Source organism: Jaculus jaculus, chromosome 13 (genome assembly GCF_020740685.1).
Source record: "Jaculus jaculus isolate mJacJac1 chromosome 13, mJacJac1.mat.Y.cur, whole genome shotgun sequence".
Lineage (NCBI taxonomy): Eukaryota > Metazoa > Chordata > Mammalia > Rodentia > Dipodidae > Jaculus > Jaculus jaculus.
Window position 1 is genome coordinate 37,794,094 of NC_059114.1, and position 27,410 is coordinate 37,821,503.

Here is a 27,410-nt window from a genome sequence, read left to right on the forward strand (position 1 = left end):
CTACATTAAAAGGTTACCATACCAAGAAAAAGAACATTAATACTAGAACTGCAAAGCTAAGCTAGCATGCAAACTTCCATGCAATTCACCATATTAAAAGAACAAGGTGGCACATCTGTCATGGTAGAAACTAACTGCCCTCTAACTAGACTAGAGGCCCACTCCATGGGAGGGAATACATCCCTGATACTGAAAACTTAAAACGGGTAGTCATAAGCCCCAGGGATGTAACGTCTGCTGCTGTCTGGCTAAATGTATATACTATGCTCATCAAACTGTTTAGTAAGCACTTCTCTTAATGTTCATGCCCTCATATTAATGCTACTCTCACTTTTGGTAGAGAATCTTCTCTTTTCAGATGGAAGTGACTTTGGGATGACTCAGAAGGCATCATGGTCCTGGCAAGAAGTGGCAGGAGTGCTCAGTACTGCAATATCTCTAACACACCTTCCAAGACTCAGGGTCTATTACAGAAGAGGTGGCAGAAAGAATGTAAGAGCCAAAGGAAGAGTAGGACTCCTTACAACATGCTCCCCCCCAATACAAAATGGCCTGGATATCCATGACTTCACAGTCCCAGGCACTGCCTACACAAGACCATCATAATAGGAGGAAAACATCATGACATCAAAATAAGAGAGAATGATTGAGAGGGGGAGAGAATATGATGGAGAATGGAGATTCAAAGTGGGAAAGTGGGGGGAGGGAGGGTATTACCATGGGATTTTTTTTTATAGTCATGTAAGTTGTTAATTGGAAAAAAAAAAAAAAGAACAAGGAAGGACTGCAGAGTAGAGCTGGCTCAGTGGGGAAAGTGCTCACTGAACAAGCATGAGAAACCAAGTTCAAATCCATAGCACCCATGGTGGTGTGTGCCTATAATCCCCACACTGGGGACATGGACACAGGAACATCTTCCTCAGGGCTTGCTAGCTAACTTGTCTAGCTGAGTCAGTGAGACCAGGTTTGTTGAAAGATCCTGTCTCTAAATAAATAAATAAGGGGCTGGAGAGATGGCTTAGCGATTGAGGCGTTTGCCTGCAAAGCCAAAGGATCTCAGTTTTGATTCCCCAGGACCCACGTAAGCAGATGCACAAGGGGGCACATGGGTCTGGAGTTCATTTGCAGTGGCTAGAGGCCCTAATGCACCCATTCTCTCTCCCTCCCTCCCTCTCCCTCTCTCTCAAATAAAGTTAAAAAATCATAATAGAAGGAAAAGATCATGACATCAAAATAAAAGAGAGACTGATTGAGAGGGGGAGGGGATATGATGGAGAATAGAGTTTCAAGGGGGAAAATGATAAGAGGGAGGGCATTACCATGGGATACTGTTTACAATCATGGAACTTGTTAATAGAAATAAATTAGAAAATGTAGCTGTAATTCAGCTATAAGAGATAGCATTAAAACTAAATAAATAGGGCTGGAGAGATGGCTCAGTAGTTAAAGGCACTTGTATGCAAGCCTGCCCATTTGGGTTCAATTCGCCAGTACCCATGGTAAAGCCAAATACACAAAGTGGCACATGTGTCTGGAATTCATTTGCAGTGGCAGGAGGCCCTAGCATGCAAATGCTGTGTGTGTGTGTGTGTGTGTGTGTGTGTGTGTGTGTGTGTGTGTGTGTTTGCCTCTTAGATAAATTTTTAAATAAATACTAATAATGTAGAGAATCATAAAGGAAGATGGCTGACATCAATCTCTGTCCCCCACATTGGTGTCCAACACATTCCTATATACATACCAAGATACATAGACATGAAAAAGAAAATATGAAAGAAAAAACATTGTTAGATTCTGACTTTAAAAAAAACAACACACTAGTAAAAAATGGAATAGCCAGTAACTTAACAAGGCTAAAGGGATCTACAACACACCCACAGCTAATATTATATTGACAGTAAATGGCTCAACTGCTTACTAGTAATATCAGAACAAATTCCTACTTAGCACTGTACTGGTCAATAAAAGAAAAAAAATGAAGTACGTAAAAGCTCAGAAAAAAGATATAAAGGAGGCTGAGCAGAAGGATCATGTTAAAGGCCAGCCTAGATTACAGACCTTGTCTCAAAAAAGTGTATATAAGCCAGGCATGGTGGCACACACCTTTAATCCCAGCACTTGGGAGGCAGAGGTAGGAGGATCACTGTGAGTTCAAGACCACCCTGAGATTACATAGTGAATTCCAGGTCAGCTTGGGCTAGAATGAAATCCTACCTAGAAAAACTGGAAAAAAAAGTGTGTGTGTACCTACATACATACACACACATATATAAGCTTTTATCATGCTACCAAAGATTTAAAATAAGTATTAGTTACAACACTGGTATGAGGGACAACTAATAAATTCAGACTGCTACTGGTAAAAGCAACTGGCAGAGTTCTCCAACTGCCACAAAAGCCTTTTAGCTCTGTTTACCAATAGCCACCAAAATTTTAAATAGGTATTACCACTTGATTATGCAAATTCATTTCTAAGAATCAAGCCAAGCTGGGTGTGGTGGCACATGCCTTTAATCCCAGCACTTGGGAGGCAGAGGTAGGAAGATCACCGTGAGTTCAAGGCCACCCTGAGACTACATAGTGAATTCCAGGTCAGCCTGAGCTAGAGTGAGACCCTACCTCAAAAAACAAACAAACAAACAAAAAAAAAAAAGAATCAAGCCAACCGGAACCGTCAAATATATTCACAAATATCCATAAGCACAGCCCAAAATACAACTTTTATAATGCCACTGGAAACAAATGGAAAGACAACAAAAAGGGAACTCCACCTCCACCATCCAACACTCTTCCTATGCATTTTCATACAACAAATCTATTACACGAACTCCATAAGACTTCTGAGACATATAACAGAAAATAAAGGAATCTACATTTGAGATATTATATCATATTACACACCCATAAACATGTACATAAAACACAGGAAAAGTCTAGAAGTCATGTCAAGCAATGAAGAGGTTTAATGAAAGTTCTGTAATTTTTAAGTTCACATACACTTTTTCATATCATATGCTCTTTTTAAATTCAGCTATCCTTTGCTAACAGTATTATAGGCTACTATATCTAATTATGAAACATACCAATCTTGCCCCATCACTCTCCATTTTACATTAACTGCCTCCTCCAAGCCAAACAGCTACTAAAATCTAGTAATAACTAACTCTAACCTGGGGCACTACATGGATTCCAATACAGAAAATAGATGCAGAATATCTCTCTGAGCTGGGCAAGCAATGACAGAGAACAGATCTCATGAAAATAATTTAACATACAAGGATAAATAGATGCTGTCTCCCCAACCCCACAATTATTCTTTATTCTTAATTTTTAATTATATGAGAGACAGGGGAAGACAGAATGGGCAAACCAGAGCCTCTAGCCATTGCACACAAATTCCAGGTGCATGTGCCATTTTGTGCATCTGGCTTCTGTGGGTCCTGAGGAATTAAACCTGGGTCTTTTGGCTTGGCAGGTAAACACCTTAACTGCTAAGCCATCTATCCAACCTTTATTTCAGTTTTTTTAAGGTCAGGTCTCACTCTGGCCCAGGCTGACCTGCAGTTCACTATGTAGTCTCAGGGTGGCCTTGAACTCACAGTGATCCTCCTACTTCTGCTTCCTGAGTTGCTGGGGTTAAAGGCATGTGCCATCACACCTGGCTTTAAGGTCATTTTGGTAGAGATAGGTGAAATATATACATATTTAAAGATACAACCTAAACTGGTGTGGTACACACCTTTATTTATTTTTGTTTTGTTTTGTTTTTAGAGATAATGAAACTTTATTTAAAAACCAAACCACTAGGAAAATAGACTACAGCTTTGACATAGCAAATCCACTGGCTGTATCGCCATTTCAAGTAAGAAGTTGGTTAAGGAAAAAAAAAAAAAAAAGACAACATGGTGCTCATTCAAAAGATAACGTGCCATGCTGGGGGCAGGAACACTGCATGTTGCAATGACCCCAGGCAAAAATGGCACTTGGCAGGGGGATTTGTGTGCCTCCTTTTGGTTTTATAGCAGTCCCAGCTTTTCGTAGCTTAAGGTGGTACACACCTTTAATACCAGCACTTAGGAGGCAGGAATAGCAGGATGACTGAATTTGAGGCCAGCCTAGGACTGTAGAATGAGTTCCAGGTCAGCTTGGGCCAGAGTGAGACCCTACCTCAAAACAAAACAAAACAAAACAAAACAAAACAAAAAAATAAAAACAGGGATGGAGAAACTGCTTAGTGGTTAAGGCTCTTGCCTACAAAGCCAAGGGACCCAGGTTCAATTCCCCAGGACTCACATAAACCAGATAGATGCACAAGGGGGTGCATACATCTCAAGTTCATTTGCAGTGACTGGAGGCTACCTAGCATGCCCATTTTCTCTCCCTCTCGCCCTCCTTACCTATTTCTCTCTCTCAAATAAAGAAAAAACATTTAATTTAATTTAATTTAAATTTCAAAAACAAACAAAAAAAATAAGAATTCAATAGTAGCACTGTCCCTAAATCCTATACTATGGGACCTATAAATGTCACTTCTAATGAAAAGAACTAAGGATCCTTGGAGAAATAATTTTACTGAGTTTAGGCCTAAAACAGGAAACACAAAAGACAAGGCTCAACATCTTCTCATGAGATAAAAGAAAATATAATCAACTTCAAATGAGAGAGATGAAAGCGAACAATAATAAAGATAATAATTATAACGCATGGGAAAAAAGTATCCAAATTTGAATACTTAAGTCAACTCTGAATTCTGAACACTGGTTAATTCCTCTCTTTTTTTCAAAGTAAGGTCTCGCTCTAGCCCAGGCTACCTGGAACTCACTTATGTAGTCTCTGGGTGGTTTCAAACTCTCCTACCTCTGCCTCCCAAGGGCTGGGATTAAAGGCATGCAACATTATGCCAGGCTACTTTCTTTCTAATACAACCTACATCTTTTTGCTTGCCTGCCTGCCTGCCTGCCTTCCTTCCTTTTCTTTCTTTCTCTCTTTCTTGGAGAGAGCGAAAAAGAGGCAGAGAGAGAATGGGTGTGCCAGGGCCTCCAGCCACTGCAAACAAAACTCCAGACACATGCTCTACCTTGTACATCTGGCTTCCGTGGGCTCTGGGGAATCGAACAGAAGTCCTTTGGCTTTGCAGGCAAACATCTTAACCACTAAGCCATCTCCCCAGCCTGCAATACAACCTGTATCTTTAAGTGAACAATACTGCTGAAAGTCATCCGTCTACACATATTTTAGTTAATAAATTTAAAAATAATAATACACTATTACTTACTTCTTTGACCTAGTCCAGGGATTTTTCAACCTGACACTATTGACATTTGAGCCACATAGTTCTGTGTATGTGAGGATGTTCAGAATCACCCTAGTAAGTATTTACTGCGATTAACACCTTCCATGTTCAAACAAACAACAATGTCTCTAGATATTGCAATACCCAACGGGGAACAAAATTACTAGATAACAATCATTATCAATGGCTGTTCATATCACAAAAAAAAAGATAGTAAGATCAGATCTACATCTGATCATACATTTGCTGGGTAATTTGTGGGGAAAATCACGAATACTACTGAACAGTATCCCAAAGACATAGTTTAAAAAGTCCAGGCTTGGTGGAGGCTCATACCTTTAATCCCAGCTCTCAGGAGGCCAATGTAGGAGGACTGTTGTGAGTTTGAAGCCAACCTAAGACTACATAGTGAATTCCAGGTCAGCCAGGGCTAAAGCAAGACCCTAACTCAACCCCCCAAAATTAGATAAACAGATAAGAACATCTGATATTCACTTTACACATCAAGTATGACTGATAAACAGAAGCTAGTAGTTAAGCTAAGTACGTACCACGGAGTACCAGGAATAGGAGTAGTAGCTACTGGCTTTGCCTTCTGGGCAGCCTTTTCTTCTTCAGTCATCTCCTCTTCTTTGGGCTCCTGAGAGAAATAGTACTATTTAATTAGCAGCAAAACAAAGTTATACTTAAAAATATCTCAAAGTGAATTCAATACAAGATCTGTTATTAAAAATGAGAAGGTAGGGGCTGAAGGGATGGCTTAGAGGTTAAGGTGTTTGCCTGCAAAGCCAAAGGACCCAGGTTCGATTTCCCCAGGACCCACGTAGCCAGATGCGTAAGGGGTGCACACATCTGGAGTTCGTTTGCTGTGGCTAGAGGCCCTGGTTTGCCCATTCTCTGTTTCCCTCTCTTTCAAATAAAAAATATTTGTTTTTAAATGAGAAGGTAGATTCTAAGTAACAATTACTAAGAAAGTTCCAAATCCCACAGTAGCATATCACGTAGCAGCACCTGACCCTACCACATAAATTTACCAGCCATGTACCTAGAAACAAAATGGAGAGCTACAACACAGAAAAATGGAGGAAACTATGGGGTTTATTTCTGCTAACTTTTGTATTACTCAAACACAACTATCATTGTGCCCTACAAAAACCGGAACTCTTAATGTTTCTATTCTATGGTGTATTCCATACCAGGACACAACTGGGAAGACGAATAAAGTATATTCAAACATACTCCAAATAGTAAGTCATACTTGTAATTTTAACATGAGCCAGTCTCCAAGTCAGAAGGTTAGAGATCAGGCCTGTGGTAGTTTAAATGGATGCCCCCACCCCCCGAATAGATACACTTTTATTCAACCTTGTACCTTGGACAACAAAATAAGAGACTGATTGAGGGGGGAGGGACTACAATAGAGACTGGAGTTGTGAAGGGGAAGGTGGGAGGGGATTATCATGGTTGTCTATAATTATGTAAGTTGTCAATAATTTTTTTTTAAAAAGCTTGTGTGGTTGTGAATCAATTAAAGAGTATAACTGAGGTTAGTTTAAATATATGCAATGTTTACCTGAATTTTAATTATTTTAGAAAGAAAATTTTGACTATGTTTATAAGAGTGTTTAAGGTGGAGAGCTCATTTCGAAAGGAAATCTATGGAAGGGCTTAGTGTTAGTACTGAGCACACAGTAACTTAAAATATACTCCACTTAACATTTTGTTCTATAAATCAGTACATCATCAATGGAGAAATTTTTTAATCGGTTACTTAAAACAGCAATCATATTTTTGCATTTCAGTCAAACTAAAGGGCATCTCTAAAATCTCTTCAATACAGATATGTCAATCTGAAATCACATTTTGTATGTTCTAAATGTGTTCATATGTATTTTTAAATTTGATTACAATATAGATCCACGAAGGCCCATATTTTTCTAATCGCTTTATTTATTTATTTTTTGGTTACATACAGAAGCAAGAAATAGTTTGTATAAGGGAGTAAAAAAAGCTGTTTATTATATTTATACATGATTACATGTGTCTACCAATTCAAAAGAAAAAGGGTACTTTTAAAGTGATATTTAATATGCTTTCCTATAAATAATTTGAAAATACTATCTTGGTTGTTATTACTCATCATGTAGCATAGCCTAGTATTTGTTTCTTCTTTGTGTGGTGCTGGACCATGACTGGTTGTTGACTCTTTGCTATATCTTTTTGGATGGCCTAACCTACATTAACATGTGCACATTTCACATTTTTCAAAAATCACAATTTCATTATTAATAAGTGTAAAGATACAAAAAAAATGCTTCTAACTTGGTGTCACTGTTGGTGGAACCTAACCTAGGATGCAACCCTATCGTGTGCGGGTAAACCCGGCATTCCAACCTAAGATATGCAAAGTACCTGAGTTCTGCCTGGGTTCTCTGAGGCCTGTCCCCCCTCCACACTCCTTTGGTTTTGGTGATGGGTTTTCTCTTTTTCCATCATTACGGAATTTCCTTTGGATCTGTAAACTTCAAATAAATGCTATTCCTCCCATAAATTGTGCCTGGTTTGGAGGTTTATCCCAGCAACATGAGGCTATTGCAAGGCCTAAGCTCTGGTCTAGACCCTTTCTTTCTATGGTCCTCAGCATTTAGACAGTATTAATTTTCCTCTCCTAATTATACAATCAATGTTTTATGACTATTATAAAAGAAGGCAAAAGCACTCCATCCTAGTTCTTTTGAGATTTTAGAAGATAAACCTGGGTTAGCGAGATGGTTTAGCAGTTAAGGCACTTGCCTATGTGTCTAAGGACCCACGTTTGATTCTCTAATACCCATGTAAGCCTCATACGTCTGGAGTTCCTTTGCAGTGGCTAGAAAGCCTCTTTCCCTCTCACCCCTCAAAATAAAATAATCGGCATTTGTTGACATTTTATAAACAAAGACATGCACCATCCCAACGCTCAATATCTCTCTTTTTTTGTTTGTTTGTTTGATGTTTTTTAAATGGGTTCTTTTTTTTTTTTTTTTTTTTTTGAGGTAGAGTCTCACTCTAGCCCAGGCTGACCTGGAATTCACTATGCTATGGAGTCTCAAGGTGGCCTCGAACTCACAGCAATCCTCCTACCTCTGCCTCCGGAATGCTGGGATTAAAGTTGTGCGCCACCACGCCCAACATTGTTTGATGTTTTTTGAGGTAGGGTTTCACCCAGGCTGACCTGGAATTCACTCTGTACTCTCAGGGTGGCCTCGAACTTAAAACAATGCTACCTATGCCTCCTGAGTGCTGGGATTAAAGGCATGCATCACCACGCCCAGCTCCAATGCTCTCTTCTTATCATGATGGCTTATATGACTCTGTAACTGTTGTCTTCTCAGGATGACCTTCTACTTATGATATAAGGGACTCTTGACTTGTAGAATTTTTTTTTTTTTTCATTTTTCGAGATAGGGTCTCATTCTAGCCCAGGCTGACCTGGAATTCACTATGTAGTCTCAGGGTGGCCTTGTACTCACGGTGATCCTCCCCAGTGCTGGGAGTAAAGCCATGTGCCATCATGCCCGGAGACTTGCTGAATTATTTTTGGTGTGTGTGTGTGTGTGTGTGCGCGCGCGCACATATATAATATCCACAGGCTCCTGAGTTAGACGCCATGGCTCTTTACCTCCTTTATCTCCTTCAGAGGCTCTTCCTTAGCATCTTCTTCCTCCGTTTCCATTGGCAAAGGCTCTTCTGAGGGCTCTTTAATTGCTTCTTTAATCTTCTCATCTAATTTTTCTGTTAAAAAAACTAAGATAATGTCACTTAAAGGTTTTGATGTAATTTTTAACAAACTTACAGAGAATGTATAGGCTGATATTCTATATCTAGTTGTTAACTATGTAAAGGACAATTGCCACTGATTTGAAGCAAACTAACTAGGAAATTGCAACCTATGGACATCAAAGGAACATCAAGCTTTGCAGGTCAGGAAGAAGTAGGGACTTACGAGAAAGAAAAGTTATGACTCTTCTATATCCAACACTCCAACGGCCTAAATTCTCCATTTATAGCACATACTATACATATAAGTCCCGCTTATTGGTCATTGCCAACCATAATAAGGACAATAATTATACAATGTCTCCCAAATTTAAAAGATGTGTGTAATATACATATAATCATAATTTTTAAAATTATTTTGGTTAGCATACAAAGTAGAATTTCAAATAGTACTCTACTTATTATAGTCCACACCATGTTCCAAAGTTACCAAACAACTATACCTTTTTCCTTTAGTTCTTGGGGTTTCTCCCACGTTGATTCTAATGTTCTATTATTATAATAATAGATCTTCCCATCTGCTGTTTTATATTCAGTCCACTCAGAAACTGCTGTTGCTCCAGCTAAGGTAGCAGGTGAAGCTGCAATAGCAACCTGAGGATGTATCATGGGGACGATAGGAGGGGCCATTCCTGGTAATACACCTAAAAAAAGAATAATTAGAAAATCAGATCCAAGTATTAAGTTGTAATAGAAAATAAATCTCTAAGCGATGAGCTAAATCATTCTATTAAACATTAATAAATGGCTGGAACAAAATGAGTATATATAGTGACTGAGATACTACTTAAAATTTTATTTCCTTGGACCTTAAATCCTAATGACAAAAATTCAGTAAATGTAGAAATTCAACTCTAGTACCTTAAGAGTACTAAATTCAGAAATTTGGGTATTCTCTAGGATAATATCTAAATGTAAATTATAAAATTCATATATTCTCTAAGAACAGAAATATTTTTGTGATTTCTTAAAGTCTAATGATAAAATTTTATCATTCACTAAGCAAAATTCCTAAGGGAAAATCATTTCTTTCTTCTAAAATAGTTGTCTGAATAAGAATTCTTTTAATGTAAAAATAACTGAATTTATCAAATCTAAATGATAAAATCAGTTAACCCTGAAGACTGTCAGTTTGTTCTTTTCCTTAAAAAGGCGAAGAGGCTTCTAGTTTTAAAAGATAAGCCAAGATTTATATTTTTATAATACTCTTAAGCTGACACTACATAAAATACCATTAGCATAAAGACACATGAACCAAAATTGAAAACAAAACCCTGAATCTAAATTCCAGGTAGTTGTATTATTTTAACAGTAACTTTGAAATGTAAACAAATACTATACACACAAATATTCACACACATATACTCACTAGCATGCAAGCATAATCACATCATTTTACACATGGAAATGATTTAATATTTAACTTAAAAACATACATCAAAAATAAAGTTAAATGTTATGAGTATGAGAATGAAGTTGTTTACACTTATTACATAAATTAAGATATAAAGTGAGCTGACCTTATTTGCTTTTGTGAACCAAAGAAGCTAATACTACAGGCAATTGGGAAAATTAAGTGTTGGCCAAATATGACAACTGGATTTAAACTGCTCATTAAAAAGAAAAATTAAAAAAACCCACTTACTAGGGCAAAAAGATAAATAAAAGGATAAACAACAACATTCACTACCATGCCAACTTACAGACAATACAAACTAAGATGGTTTTAAAAATTACCGGTCTTGGTGGTAGCGACTGTCTTTACATACGGGCAGCTGACTATTTGCATCATTGCTACACCTGTAAAATGGATAAGCAAGCATTGGTTGGAAAGCTGCCATTGTATGTCGGCTACCACTGGGATTTGGGGACTAATTTACCACTACAATTTAGAATGCTATTTCCAATGGAATAAAGTTTGTCATTTTGTGGGAAGTGGTGTCAAATCCAATGATATTAATTCTAAGCTATAACAACAATTATCTACCAACCCTGATATTTGAAGGAGTCTCAAAAGTTTAAATTCAACAAAAGAAAGCCCCTTCATTTATATACATAGCAAATTCTCATGTGAGACATTTTCCCACAGGACATGGAAGCCATGCTGCTGTTTCTAAGCGGCCAGTGAGAGGCAGATACAGCAGGCCACTGACAGACACTTCCAAGGTTGTTCCTAAGGGGAGGCTGCGAGCTCGAGCCAAGAATTAGGCTCAACTATGCAAAAGTAGACCAAGGAAAGGACAGCACAAGAGGGAGATAGGAACAGGAGAAGGTATGAAATGAATGCAAATATTCCACTGCAAGTAATACTTAAAAAGAATAGCAAAAATGGAGAAAGTATCATCCTACTAGTGCTAAAATATCCATTACTGCCTAGTCTACAAACTTGGAATACTGGAGACAGAATGAAACTAAGAAACATCTTGCCATCTTTAATACTGTTAATCAGTATATACACTGACAACTGGAAAAAACATCTATCATTTTAGGTTTGTTAAAAAAAGCACATGTATTAAAGAATGAATACTACATGCAATTATGAGAAGAATGAAGACTAATCATGATGCATTACAACAGTAGTAAATTGAAAAAAAAGTTAGAAAACAAAGGAAATCCAAAATTGAATGTTAATTTTAACAAGTTTTAAGGAAAAGGTTAAAGAATATAGGGAAAATAATTTTTACTATTTTACAGTTGAAAAACAAACTAACCTTAGTTTGGAAGCCATAAAAATTAAAAATATGGGCCAGGAATGGTGACACATGCCTTTAATCCCAGCACTCAGGAGGCAGAGATCGGCAGATCACCCTGAGTTTAAGGCCACCCTGAGACTACATGGTGAATTCCAGGTCAGCCTGAGCTAGAGTGAGACCCTACCTTGAGGGGAAAAAAAATTAAAAATATGGAGCTGGGCATGGTGGTACACACCTTTAATCCCAGCACTTGGGAGGCAGAGGTAGGAGGATTGCCAAGTTTGAGGCTACCCTGAGACTTCATAGTAAAATCCAGGTCAGCCTGGGATAGAGTGAGACCCTGCCTTGAAAAACAAAAAAAAAAAAACAAAAAAAAAAATTTTAAATAAAAATATGAACAATAAACTTTCTCCCCATTAAAGGACAGTAAAAGAAATCTCTTCCAATCATTAGACTAAAGTTAAACCCTAGGCTTGTTAACAATGTAACTATGTTCACACACACACACACACAAAAACTGCCAATTTTTGAAATGTCTTAATTTCTTAATAAATTTTTGATATAAAGAACATTGAGCCCCTCGTGGTAGTACACGCCTTTAATCCCAGGACTGATTAGGAGGACCGCCATGAGTTTGAGGCCACCCTAGACTACACAGTCAATTCCAGATCAGCCTGAGCTACAGTGAAACCCTACCTCAAAATGCATATATATATTTATATATATATGTATATATATAACTTCCTATTAACTTTCTTTTTAAACAAGATTAAAACCCTGGAGCATGAAAGCACTGTGTGTAAAATAAAGTAGTATCATTATTTTTTCCCTAATGTTGGAATAAATAGAAACAATTTACTTGATTAAGAAAATGTAGCATGTATTAAGTTAGTATAAACACCGCCATCTGCAGGATCACCAAGCCTATTATTAAGCCACCACTAGAAACTCATCCTTAGTATAAATGAACCTTATTTCTCAAAGACTATTCTCTAAAACCATCCTCCAGAAAATAATTTTCACTACATAGCTTAGAACAAAATCAAATATACTCATAGTTCAACATAAGTGCCACTGTTATAAAAAAAAAAAAAATCAATGGAGCCAACACAGGTCTCTTGCATTTGACTATCCATTGACTATTTGACTATGCCAAAAGGTCATGTGTATTTCTTCTCATGCTAAATAAACGAGTCTTTCTCTCAAGATATTACATTTATATCATGAATACTCACAAAACAATCACATATCTAAATTACTAACCTTTTTAAAAAGGGGAGCTTTTGCCCAATTTTCCTATAAATTATGCTGTCCTCAAATTATGCACTATTAGGAAATTAGAAAATTCCATGTAGCATTTTGGGTAATTCTAATGTCAATGACAGTTAGGTTTCTTAAAATTACAGTAAGATTTTAGTTTTTAAAATAAGATATCCTAGTCCAATTTGCTACCCTCAAATCCTACCCCTTATTCCTTTATTTCTTCTAATTCTTCCACTGCTTTCCCTTCAACTTATCATTCTCATTAGAGATACATAACACTAATCATCCTCATTAGAGATAGGTAACACTATTTCAAATAGCCTGCTATTTCAAATAGAATAAATAACATAAAGTAAATTCTTTCCTACTAACCTTAATGCCGGGTTAGAATAAAAGGAAAAATTGAGAGATCTCATAAGATTAGATTTGGGGAGGAGAAATACAAAGCACTTTGGTCCTTTCACTAAAACACCTTGTAAAACGAAATTAAACGGGAAAGTAAGAAGAAAAATGAATACCAAGTCAGAAATAACCTAATATCAACAAATATTACATCACTTTCTATAAGAACCCTCCAACAATCTTGGTGTTTTATAACACATCTTAAAAGCATATAAGTGAAGTTTTCTTGAGGAGGCCATATAGCTATGTGGTAGAACTCTTACCTACCATGCACAAAAGCCTGGATTCAATTTCTAGAACAACCAAAAAAGGAAATTTAAAAAAAAGTGTTCTTCTAATTAACTTGTCATAAGTGACTGCCACTTATTTATTAAACGTTTTGCTGTCAAATTTCACAAATGTGCCGGGCATGATGGCGCATGCCTTTAATCCCAGCACTCGGGAGGCAGAGGTAGAGGCTGTGAGTTGGAGGCCACCATGAGACTCCATAGTGAATTCCAGGTCAGCCTGGGCTAGAGTGAGACCCTACCTCAAAAAACAAACAAACAAACAAAAAAAAAAATCACAAATGCCACCTTGATTTGATTATTAACACCTGTCCTACATTTTTAAAATATGGGGAAATGGTCAGAGAAGAAATGTTAGATGGGAATACACTGCAACTGGAGATATTTTGACAAAGTTCACTTCCCACAGAAAGGAATTTTGCTAATATGTACCTTTCCCCTCTCTCTGTGGTTCTACTGAGAAGGTACAGAACAAAACAAAGTCCTTTGAGATGATTGCCTTTCAAAATCTATCAACATCTTTACCAGCTCTTAGTCTGTTCACAGAATTAACAACTCCTGCTTAAGATCACTCAAAACTAAGTGGTCTTGACATCATCCTCAACTCTAAAGAAGAGCAAGATTTTCATTTCTTTTTTTGGCATATGTGTGGTACATACACATGTATGTATATGTGTGGGTGCACTTGTGTGCCTGTGAAGGCCAGGTTTGATGTCACGTGTCTACCTCAATCCCTCCACTTCATTTTCTTGAGACAGTCTCTCATTGAATCCTGAGTTCAAGGATTCAAGTAGACTGACTAGCCATCAAGTCCTGGGGCTCCTTCAGTCTCCCCCTTCCCAGTGCTGGGATCACAGGTACAACCACCACATCTTGCATTTCACATGAGTACTGGAGCTCCTTATGCTTACAAAAGAAGTACTTCACCCACTGAGCCATCTCTCCAACCCTCAAGACCAAGATTTAAAGAAGTTATATTCAAGGCTAGCCTGGGCTACAAGACTATTCCATCCACACCATCCTGGACTACACAGCAAGACAGACCCAAAGTCAGAATGAAGAGGCAGGATAGCTGGCTCAGCAGTTTTTTTTGTTTTTTTTTTTTTGCTTGCAAAGCCTAAAGGCCCAGGTTCAATTTCCCAATACCCATATAAAGCCAAATGTATACTGGTGCATGCACCTGGAGTTCTACTGCAGTGGCAGGAGGCCCTGGTGCACACCCCTTCTCTTCTATTCACTCTCATTGCAAATAAATAAAAACAATTTAAAAAAGAAAAAAGGCTTACTAACTATCAATTCAAGTTATTCTTCATTACTTCTTTACTTTCCTATGAAAATGATATCCACAGGTAAACATGCAACTTGTTTCACATTTAACTTAGGAAAAAGGTAATCCCTACTATTAGAGAAAAGTAAACGATATGGGCATCTTAAACTTCACATAGAATATAGGTCAATTACTTATCCAAGACTATATCAATGTGGAAGAGGTCTTTCTATCAAATTAGGAACAGAAACACAACCAGGCATTATGGCTCACACCTATAATCCCAACATTTGAGGGCTGAGGTAGAAGAATCATTGTCAGTTCAAAGCCAGCATTAGCTATAGAATGAAATCTAGGTCAGCAAGAGCTAAGACCCTGCTTCAAATAAGTAAATAAATAAATACAAATATACTAAAGGTTTAATATTTAGAAGTAGCTATATCATGCAGAATCTAGTTTTGTTGTTGTTATTTTGTTTTGTTTTGGGTTTGTATAGGTAGGGTCAAACTCCAGCTCAGGCTGACCTGGAATTCATTATGTAGCTTCACGGTGGCTTCAAACTCACAGTGATCCTCCTACCTTCCCATTGCTGGATTTAAGGTGTGTGCCATCATGCCCGGCTCTAGTATACTATTTTTATTTTTGCACATAACCTAGGTACAATGAACTAGCAATAATAGTAAGAGAAATTTGAAATCAGGACAGAGTCCAAGGTACTTTGCTATTAAGTAAGCTTTGCAAGCCTATCCTGGGTAAATTACCAGTATTTTCAACTATAATACAAGTAGAATGAATCATGGACCAAGGATTAAATAAATCCGTCTGCAACAGCAAGAGCACTCAGGTTAGAATATCTAACACTATTACTATATAATCCCTAATCACAAGAATCTACTCTTCAATCTTTCAATTACTTCTCTTTTCTTTATAATTTCCTACAGGATGATAAAATTCAAATTTGCCATTAACAATTAAACTGCGAAATATTACTTTCTGGTTTCTGTTTTACATGAACCTTTTAAATGGCTACATTTTCCTCCCAGAAGAACACAAGTAAGAGCTCAGTATCTGGAACTGCAGTGAACGGGGTCAAATCCCAACACCAACACTTTGCCACATGACCTTTAACCTGTCTATGTACCTACCTCATAAGACGGTGGTAAATACTGAAGGAGTGCATGCATGTGAAGTGTACTGTATATAAATTCTTCAGGTTGTATTAGCTATTACAGCTTTTAGTTTATCAACTTCACAGGCTTAATCCCTTCAAGTTTCATTTAGAACATATACAAAAAGAATCATTTTTATTCACTGAGGGTATTATCCAAAGTAAGTGTAGTTTTAAATGTGACTCTTAATTTTAAGACATGTAAACAACAACAAAAAAGGACATTTACCAAAACTTAAAGAGAAAATATTGCAGTTAGCCATGAATCTTTCAAAAACATTTCAAACAAGTGAGATTCAAGGCAAATTTCAAATGCAACAGACACATGAGAACAAACTGACAAAATGAAAACAAAGCTAGAAAGACTTATTATCATCTGTTAGTTTACCTGGAAGTGGAATTGGCATGCCAGGAAGGGGAACACGAAATGGAGGTACCATTACTGGTGGAAAAGCAGGGATTGCTGCTGCTGGCTGAGGTACTGAGTGCGGAACAGCAGGAGGTAGCGTCTGGGGGTGCGGCTGGGGAACAGTTTGCACAGGTGTGGCTGTAGGAGCAGGAGTTGAAACACTAACTGTAGGCGAGGCAACTGAAACAGCAGAACTTGGGGTCTGATCTTGTGTTGTGGGTGCTGATAAAAGATAAAACAAATACATGTATCATTTCTTCATAAATCATTTTATTACATTCACTCATCAGTCATTCATTACCTAATGGCCCATTCCATGCACTGTAAGAAATTTGTCAAAAGGTCTTTCTTCAAGAAGATTGAAAACAGCGAAATAAAATATAGAAAAACAATGAAAACACAAAGTGAAATGGGATATATGTGTAGGGGTTTAAAATTAAGATCCAAAGACCACATCTAGCTGTGGAAGGGTACAGACATTTTATAGTGGAACAATGAGCCTCAAAAGAATCAAGCTTTCAACAAGGAAAAAGGGAAATTAAGAGAAACTAAGGAAGTGGTGGAACAAACCTGAGTAAAGGCAAAGGGTAGAGAGAGCAGTAAGCATTTAGAAAACTGAAGGCAAGCAGTCACCTGTGAAACATCAGGTATACCAACAAAACGAGTGAGTTATGTCTAGAAAGGCAGGCCAAAGGCAGAATGTGGAGAGCCTTGAGCAGAAGGCTAGAATGTCTGCACTTGATATGCTAGGTAGGAAAAGGAGAATGCTTATGTAGGGAAAAAAAATGATATTGAAAAATATGCACCAACGTATCCTAATAGTAGTTATTTCTGTGTATGGCTTTCCTTTTTTACCACACATGCTTTGTTACAATTTGAAATTTTTACAAGAGTACATTCATGCTACTTGCATGGATTCAATAATGTAAATGAAGAAGGCAGACTAAAGTACTGTATATGGAAAACTAGTATTAGTGTCCACTTGATGAATTGACAAGGCAGATGCATAGGAAGAAGTGATGGGAAAACCAATCACAACATTACTGGAATTACCCAGGGAAGAAGAGAGGGAAAGGAACTAATGCCCAGGTATGAGTGAATGGAGTCAAAACATCTCTCTAATTATTTCAGAATTTAAGAAATAACTTTAAGTGCAAGTTTTCACTGTGGGACCAGGTGAATGTAAAATTCAGGCTAAGTTAGGTTCTAGTAACACATTTTTAGGCACCAAAACTAAAATACGTCATCCCTCATAAATCACATTTAAAATAAGATTATGGAAATAAAATCATCATTCATACTACCTAGAAGGTTTTTAATAGTTCTCACATCTACAACACATTTGTATTTATTCATAATTGATCTAGTTCCAAAAAATTTCATTTTGATAATTCATTGGTAATAAATAATTTGGATCTTCATTAATATAAAGGAAAAGTAACAAATTTTACCTGTATTACACTATGAGTAAATTTACCAAATTAATAGTAGTGCTCTCCTAGTCTTTAAGTGACTTCAATGCAAAGTGAAAGCACAGTTTAATACAAACCACCCAACTGTGCCGTCCACATGCTAACACAACGTGTCAGCACCGTCTTCCAGCTTCTAAAATGAAAACCTCACTTGGGCTGGGAAGATGTGAGCAATTTCATACTTGTTAATGAGAAACTCACCTTGGCTAAATAGACAGCAGGGCCAAACAAGTATCTTCAGGGGCCCAGGAATGAATTGTTGGTCTAGCATAGACCTAGCCTTAGGGTACAGTATCATATTAATATAGTTTTATAACAGTGTGAAAAATACAAATTACATGCAACATTTGCCCAGTCCCATACATACACCATTTAGCATTTGTAATCTACTATAATGGCTGAAAATATATTTTATTTTTCCCAACTTCCTTGAGAATTAGACTTTGTGGTAATTTTTCATAAACTTGCACAAAATGAGTTTAGACTCAACTGGGAATAAAAATATATTTTTAATTTTCAATTCCACACACCCATATCTATGCTGTATGTCACAGAATTAAATGTGAAAATATTACAATAGCATTCAGATAATTGCTAAAATAATGAACCAAAGCACTACTGCCAGGAAAATAAAATGAGCTCTTAAGGAAATCAAATTTCAATTGGTAAGAATCACCAATAAATATAGCAAAAACTATTCATTCAACTCATTCCTGACTTTCCACAACAGAATATTCTGAGTTTGATTAGTGGTAATGAGTCATGAGAGAAAAGAATAAAAAGCATCAAAGAATTAAACAGGAAACTGGGAGAGTGATGTCTAAGACTAGAGGGTAATTGTCTACCAGCTCCATTTGCTAAAGTAATTACTAAAGCTTTAGACCTCAACATGTACCATTTAACCCAGTCTCAGATCTTAACAGAAAGACTAGTTAACTGACCAGATCAGAAGAAAAAAACATTAAGACTAGAATAGCACTTTATGATATTAGATCAAGTGAAATAAGATAACCAAAAATACTCAGTTACAGAAAATCAATATTCAAAAGCAGTAAAGAGAACATGACTTTGCTAATTTGCTTTTAGAAAAAGGCTTCCCAATAAGAGAATGGTAATGTTAAAAAATAATAGAGCAAATGGCATTTTTAATAGAGTAAGTAATTTCAAGATAGCTATGACTTTACTCATGGAGGACTTTGACAGAGAAACAGATTATCCATAGGATGAATATCTATATAAACAAAATGAAATACTCTCTCTCCCACCTCAGCTGTCAGGAAGAAAATCTAAGCAAGAGGCTCCACATGGTATTCCATTGCTTTTAATAGGCTGTTTCCATTACCACCACAGGTACTTCTTAAATCACTGGTAGTTTTCTATCTTGACACACAGGTTTTGGAAGCATGAAAACTGAAGAACAGCTAGTTAATATAACTAAGTGTCTAAAAACTGTCTCCAGGCTGGTGATACAGCTCAGTGGTACAATGCTTGTGTAGCATGCACAAGATCCTGGATTCATTCCTCAATATTGTAAAGAAATATATATGTATCTTGTGTCCATATTTTATGCACATTACTTTTTCAGCGCTTCTTGTAAGATAAATTAAATTTGAATTCACGGGGATTGGAGAGATGGTTTGGTGGTTAAAGGCACTTGTTTGCAAAACCTTCAAGCTGGAGGACCTGGGTTTTATTCCCCAATTACCCACATAAAGCCAGATGCACAAAATAGCACACGCATCTGGAATTCATTTGCAGGGGCAAGAGGCCATAGCATACCCATACTCACTCTCTGTCTCTCTCTCCTCAAATAAATAAAAGTTTAATAAAACCTGGATTCACTAAGATTAAATTTTCCTTTTATGTATTTCTTAAAACTATCAATTCCCAAGATCCTGAGGCTATCAGGGATAATACATATACTTCCTCATCTATTATCTAGATAATACCTATAATATGATTATGATAAAATCTCATAAGGAAATCTATGTCTTCAGTCAGTCCAATAGCATGGCAAATAATGCAATCAGTGAAATCATCATCTCTGTGTTTCTGGGCTTAGTCTCACCTTGTACAAGTAACAACATCCATACACAAAATAAATAAATCCGTATTTTCTTCATCCCTCAAATCTCCTATTTACAGATTCTCACTTTCCTCTGAAGACCTAACCTTGGGCCTTTATTTCTCACCTAACTCATTACTCTTAAAAGATACTACGAAAGAGTTCCTAAGAAAATCTAACTTCAGACTAAATCAAAACCTAACACCTAAAATTCTTCTAGAATACTGCACTTACATAGACCCTAAGAACCATTTGCCTAGTTCTTAAGACCATTCATAACCTGGTTCCATCCTTTTTTTATTCTTTCTTTTTATGTTATTTTATTTATTAGAAAGACAGAGAAAGAGGCAGAGAATGGGCATACCAGGACCTTCAGTCATGCAAACAAACTCCAGATGCATGAGCCATTTTGTGCATCTGCCTTAACGTGGGTTCTGGGGAATTGAACCTGGGTCCTTTGGCTTTGCAGGCAAGCGTCTTTACCTCTAAGCCATTTTCTCCAGTACCATTTTAGGTTTTGTTTTTTGAGGTAGGGTCTCGCTCTAGCCCAGGCTGACCTGGAATTCACTATGTAATCTCAGGCTAGCCTCAAATTCACAATGATCCTCCTACCTCTGCCTTCTGAGTGCTGGGATTAAAGGAATGCGCCACCACACCCAGCTCTGGTCTCATTCATAAGCAATCTATTAACCAATATAAATCATCTTGCCTCAGAAGTTTCACAATCCCATTATTTATTTCACAACCCTACATTGTTCCTCATTTCCTGACTTCTGCTTATGCTGTTCCTACCTGAAAATCCTTTCCTTGTGAATCTAGTTCAATCTTCTCCTACACTCTTCAGAACCCTCAATATGCATGCAGTTTACTGGCTCATCTCCACTTCTTCCACTCTTTCTTCTGTTGTCACTATAGTTTTGTACATTGTACTTAACATGTATTGTTGATCCAATGAAAGAAGCTTGGACTATAAAGTAGGGGCTTATATTTACGCTTATTTTTGCAAATCATACAGCATGTCTACCATTAGTGTTAGCCAAGTTAAACATCTAATTCTGCTCTTATAGTTATTTTCATGAACCACCAATGGGCAAATAATTTCTACTTGTACATTTCGGGTTTTCTCCAAACCGGAAGTTTTAACGTTAAAAAAAATATTTTAAATATCATCAGAATACAAGAAATATTAGGTTCATTTGAGAATGCAGTCCCTGTTTATTTCACTAGCCCTTGCATAAACACATGCTAGGCTGGTACTCACTTGAAACTGTCTGCGCAACCGAAGTGGCAGTTGTCGTGGTAGAGGTGGTAGAGGATGGGGTAGATGATGATGTTGAAGTGGATACTGCAGGTGCTGGGCTACTGGTTGTAGGAGTGGGAGCTCCTACTGCTTGTGCTTGCACTTGCGCTTGGGCCTGGGCCTGGGCCTGAGCTTGCGCCTGGGCCTGAGCCTGTGCCTGGGCCTGTGCCTGAGCCTGGGCCTGAGCTTGTGCCTGAGCCTGGGCCTGGGCCTGGGCCTGGGCCTGAGCCTGAGCCTGGGCCTGGGCCTGAGCTTGTGCCTGGGCCTGGGCCTGGGCCTGAGCCTGGGCCTGAGCCTGGGCCTGGGCCTGGGCCTGGGCCTGAGCTTGTGCCTGGGCCTGAGCCTGGGCCTGGGCCTGAACCTGTGCTTGAGCTGCAAGCATAGGTGTCAGTTCTGATTGCTGAATAACCTTAACTCCATCTGGCTTGGTCCATGCAGATTCGCGTGTCCGAGCATTATAATAATAAACCTGCAGAGCAAACAAAACTTAATGGTATCACAGAATATGACAACAAATATTTAAAATAATAATGCAACCATATTGTCTTAAGATATTTTAAAACAACAAAAACAAGGTATTAAATATTCATATATTGTAGGACTATAATCCCCTGAAAAGGAAAACCAGTATTATGTTTTGTACACAAAGTTAACATAGAAAGATAAAGATATACTTTGAAGCTGGGCATGGTGACACACGCCTTTAGTCCCAGCACTAGGGATGCAGAGGTGGGAAGATTGCTGAGAGTTCAAGGCCACTCTGAGACTACATAGTGAATTCCAGGTCAGCTTGGGCAGAGCAAGACCCTACCTCGAAACCCTCCCCCCCCCAAAAAAAAAGTTAACACAAGCCGGGTGTGGTGGTGCACACCTTTAATCCCAAGAATGGGAAGGCAGAGATAGGAGGATTGCCAGGTTGCCATGAGTTCAAGGCCACCCTGAAACTACATAGTGCATTCCAGGTCAGCCTGGGCTACTGTGAAACCCTACCTCAGGAAACCAAAAAGTTAATGTAATAAGCCTAAGACTACTATTCTTAAAAAGCCCCACTTACTGACCGTCAGCTAGAGTTCAGTAACTTGGACCTCAGAAAGGTTACCACCATTCCCTCAATGGCCTAGGGCTGGAGAGAGGACTGAGCAGTTAAGGTGCTTGCCACCAAAGCCAAAGGATCCAGGTTCAATTCCCCAGTACCAACATAAAGCCAGATGCACAAGGTGGCACATGCATCTGGAGCTCATTTGCAGTGGCTAGAGGCCCTGGTGTGTCCATTCTCTGTCTCTTTTCCCTCTCTCTTTCAGTCTAATAATAAAATATTTAAAAATAAAATATTTTTTTAAAAAATGTCCTAAATCATTCTCACTGTGCTTGAACTATGTATGCAAAGGATACAGTTTATGCCAAGTCTGGAATTCTGGCCAGTGGTAAGATAGATGGTCCCTATATGAATAACCTCTAATGGAAACCCCACTAGAAAGACTCAGGCTCAGGTGAACATAGGAACATTTCCTGTGTGTTATCATTCCATTCTAAGCCTGTCCGTTTGCCCTTTGTTATGCTTTGTGTTCTTTCTTTGCTATAAATTTTAACTATAAGCTGAGTTCTGCCAGTCAGTCCCCAAACCCAGGGATGGACTTGAGAACCTGTGACATATCATTTAAAAGAAAAGCTTTCAGAACTATAGGTAAATTCATGTTAGCAGATCAGGCAACATCACAACTGCAGAGAATTACAATCTAGCCAGCTTTTCCTAGGGTCCTACTCCAAACCATCCCCTACTTAAGTGAGGCTCATCAGTAATTGACAGGGATACTATAATCTCCAACTGCCACAGCCCCTTTAAGTTTTACTGCTTCATCATCCACAAAAATTAACAAGCTAAATATATTTCTGTCTTATACTTTACCTTCCCATCTGGAGTCTTATTTTCAACCCATATCTCCTCAGTAGGAGGCAGTGCTGGAGTGCCAGGTGCAGTAACAGGAGGCATTCCTGGGGGAAACATCATACCAGGCGGAGGAGGCATGGTTCCCATGGGTGGAGGCATGAAAGGTGGTCTCTGGTAATTCACAAGAACAATGATTGTCACTAACTTATTAAAGTCATTTATTTCCATCAAGTTACTACTAACTTCTACTTTTACACTGAAGTAAGCAATTATAAAAAACAGGCTTTCTCTATTTAAAAATATTCAGCTATTACATAAGCAAAATAATTACTCTATAACATAAATATTTACTAAACTAACAGAAAAATCAAAACATTAACAGTAGCCAACTCTGGATTACAGCATTAAAGGTGAAATTTTGTGCTTCTCTTTGTACCTTTTTTTGCATTTCTCACATACTAATTACTAGGTTACATTTAAGAGAAAAAAAATCATTTTAATATTGTACTTTTCTGTTTTGTTTTTTGGGGTAGAAATGAAACCCAGGGCCTTGTCAATGTCAGGCAAGTAAGCCACACCTCCACTCCCTATACTGTTTTTATACCAGGCATATTAATGCCTTACAACTTATCTATAGTAGGTATCAACAACAGGGAGACATTATTTCACAAAATAATACAGAAATAACTAAGAAAGAAAAATTACAGACAACCAATCCTCCATTCCTCTTCTTATGAAGAAACAAATTACCTAAGAAAATATCTGGACCAGGGAGATAGCTCATTGGGTAAAGTGTTTGATGGACAAGCATAAAAACCTGAGTTCAAACTGAGCTGATAACTTCTCCATGTAGACCAGCTGACAGAAAGCTGGAAGAAGCCATTCTGCATGCAGTTCAATGGGAGAAAGAGAAATCACCAGTCAAGAAACTCAACAGTGGACACTGCAAGCCTTATATTATGCCAGCTAGGCCAAATAGTGGCATGTCTGTCATGGTGGAAACCAACTGCCCTCTAATTGGACTGGATGCCCGCTCCATGGGAAGGAATACATCCCTGATAGTGAAAACTTAAAACAGGGGTAGTCATGAGCCCTAGGGGGTATAACGTCTGCTGCTGTCTGGCTAAATTTATATACTATGCTTATCAAACTGCCCAGTAAGCACTTCTCTTAATGTTCATACCTATATATTAATGCTACTCTCACTTTTGGTAAAGAACCTTCTCTTTTCAGATGGCAGTGACCTTGGGATGACACAGAAGGCATCATGGGAAGAAGTGACAGGAATGATCAGCACTGCAATATCTCTATCATACCATCCAAGGTTCAGGGTCCATTGCAGAAGAGGTAACGGAAAGAATGTAAAAGCCAAAGGAAGGGTAGGACTCCTTACAACATGCTCCTCCAGACACAAGGTGGCCTGGATATCCATGACCTCACAGTGCCTGACACTACCTACACAAGACAATCAGAATAGGGGGAAAAGATGACATTAAAATAAAAGAGACTGATTGAGAGGAGAAGAAAATGATAGAGAATGGAGTTTCAAAGGGGAAAGTGGGGAGAGGGAGGGCATTACCATGTGATATTGTTTATAGTCATGGAAGTTGACAATAAAAAAATAATTAAAATTTTAAAAAACTGAGTTCAAATCTCCAAAACCCACACAAAAACCGGGAATGGTGGCAAGGCCTGCAATCCCAGCATGGAGACAAAAAGGAGGATCCTGCAGAGTTACTGTCTAGCCAGTCTAGCCTTATTAGTGAGCTGCTAAGTTCAGTGAGAGACACTGTCTCAAAAAAGTAAGGCAGAGACCTGGCAAGGTGGCACATGCCTTTAATCCCAACACTCAGGAGGGAGAAGTAGGAGGATCACCGTGAACTGAGACCAGCCTAGGGAAGAGTGAGATCCTAGCTTGAACAACAAAGGGCTGAAGGGATGGATGGCTTAGCGGTTAAGGCACTTGCCTGCAGAGCCTAAGGACCCAGATTTGATTCCCTAAGACCCATGTATGCCAGATGCACAAGGGGATGCATGTGTCTGCAGTTTGTCTGCAGTGGCTGGGAGCCCTGGCATGCCCATTTTCTCTACCTTTTTTCTCTCTCTCTTAAAATTAATATTTTACAATATAAAAGAAAAAAAAAGAACCCAATTGAGGGAGACACTTGACAATGAACAACAGTCTTCCACAAGCACATGCATGTATGTACACCCACACACATACAAAAATGTATAGACATACACATCCATATGCAAAATACATATTTGCCATATCCTATTTTTCATATAACACAGTCCATCACAAATGTGAACAGTATATTTTAAAAATATAGAAATTATTCATCCTATCTTCAAGCTTTCTTGTTTTGATCTGGTTCGGTTTTTGCACTGGGCCCCTGAATACACACACATTTTTCTACTTTCACCCCTAGCCTCCTATGCTACGTTTCAGTGGAAAAATTAGAAGTTAGCTCAAAATAGGGCCAGGCGTGGTGGCCTATGCCTTTAATCCCAGCACTCAAGAGGCAGAGGAGGCCACTGGAGGCCAGCCTGAACTAGGACAACATAGTGAATTCCAGGTTAGCCTGGGCTAGAGCAAGACACTACCTAGAAAAACTAAAAAACTAAAAAAACAAATCAAGATATAGTACACTATTTTTTAAATCCATTTATTTATTTGAAAGAAAGAGTATGGATATGGCAGGACCTCCTGCCACTAGCAAATGGGCTCCAAACACATGTTCCATTTTGTGCATCTGGCTTTACAGAAGTACTGGGAAATTGAACATGGGCAGTCAGGGTTTGGAAGTAAGCACGTTTAACTGCTGAACTATCACTCCAGCACTGAGTACACTATATTTTAATTTCCCAGCCATTACTGATTCAAGGGCATATGTAAAATTCCCTTAATGTCATTTCTTCAATGACTACTGTCACAAAATCTCAAAGCAAGCAAGTGAGCTGCAATTGCTGTGTCTTGAACAGAAAAGTGACTTCTTTTTTTACTATCTATACCTAATCTCTTTAACACAAGATTCTTTAATTAAGTTTGCATTGGGTATAAAAATGAGCTTCAGGGGCTGGAGAGATGGCTTAGCTCTTGAGCACTTGCCTGTGAAGCCTAAGGACCCCGGTTCGAGGCTCGGTTCCCCAGGTCCCACATTAGCCAGATGCACAAGGGGGCACACGCGTCTGGAGTTCGTTTGCAGTGGCTGGAAGCCCTGGCGCGCCCACTCTCCTCTCTCTCTCTCTGCCTCTTTCTCTCTCTGTCTGTCACTCTCAAATAAATAAATAAAAATTAAAAAAAAAAAATGAGCTTCAGGCCAGGCACTATGGAGCATGTGCATCCCCCCCCCCTTTCTGTGCCTCTTTGTCTCTCTCTCTCTCAAATAAGTTAAAAAAAAAATTAAAAGGAAAAGGGCAGGGTGTAGTGGCACAAGCCTTTAATCCCAGCACTAGGGAGGCAGAGGTACGAGGCCCACCATGAGTTCTAGGCCACCCTGAGATTGAATTCCAGGTCAATGTGGGCTACAGTGAGACCCTACCTTGGGAAAAATGTGTACATATATCCCAAGTTTTTTATTTATTGATTGATTGATTGATTTGAGAGACAGAAAGGGGCAGAGAAAGAGGAAGAGAATGGGCACATCAGGGTCCTTAGCCACTGCAAACAATCACCAGATGATGGCACCACCTTGTGCATCTGGCTTAAGAGGGTGCTGGGACAATTGAACTTGGGACCTTAGGTTTCACAGGCAAGTACCTTAACCATTAAGCCATCTCTCCAGCCCTGTATCACAAGTGCTTTTTTGTTATTGTTTGTTTGGTTTTTTCGAGGTAGAGTCTCCCTCTAGTCCAGGCTAACCTGGAATTCACTATGTAGCCTCAGGGTGGCCTCAAACTCACAGTGATCCTCTTACCTCTGCCTCCGGAGTGCTGGGATTAAAGGCATGCACCACCACGCCCAGCTACAAGTTTTAACACAGGAAAAAAAAATGCCCAACATTAAATTTTTTCTTCAAGAGAAAGAAAAACTGAAATACTGCAATTACAAATCTATCGTCATTTTGCAGTCTATCTAGAC

General features: G+C 38.4%; 1 protein-coding gene across 2 annotated transcripts in view; it reads right to left on the reverse strand.

Moving 5' to 3' along the window:
- Positions 1 to 27,410, reverse strand: part of Tcerg1 (transcription elongation regulator 1) — a 66,077-nt gene that overhangs the window by 30,856 nt on the left and 7,811 nt on the right. Inside the window, exons 3-10 of one of the 2 annotated variants that reach the window (XM_004664726.3) lie at positions 23,345 to 23,497; positions 21,800 to 21,907; positions 21,400 to 21,745; positions 16,581 to 16,823; positions 10,850 to 10,912; positions 9,556 to 9,756; positions 8,955 to 9,067; positions 5,845 to 5,933 (exon numbers count right to left, since the gene is read on the reverse strand). In XM_004664726.3, the coding sequence (XP_004664783.2) occupies positions 5,845 to 5,933; positions 8,955 to 9,067; positions 9,556 to 9,756; positions 10,850 to 10,912; positions 16,581 to 16,823; positions 21,400 to 21,745; positions 21,800 to 21,907; positions 23,345 to 23,497 (1,316 nt within the window). The remainder of the gene's footprint in view (positions 1 to 5,844; positions 5,934 to 8,954; positions 9,068 to 9,555; positions 9,757 to 10,849; positions 10,913 to 16,580; positions 16,824 to 21,399; positions 21,746 to 21,799; positions 21,908 to 23,344; positions 23,498 to 27,410) is intronic. The other variant, XM_004664729.3, reaches the window with a different exon arrangement.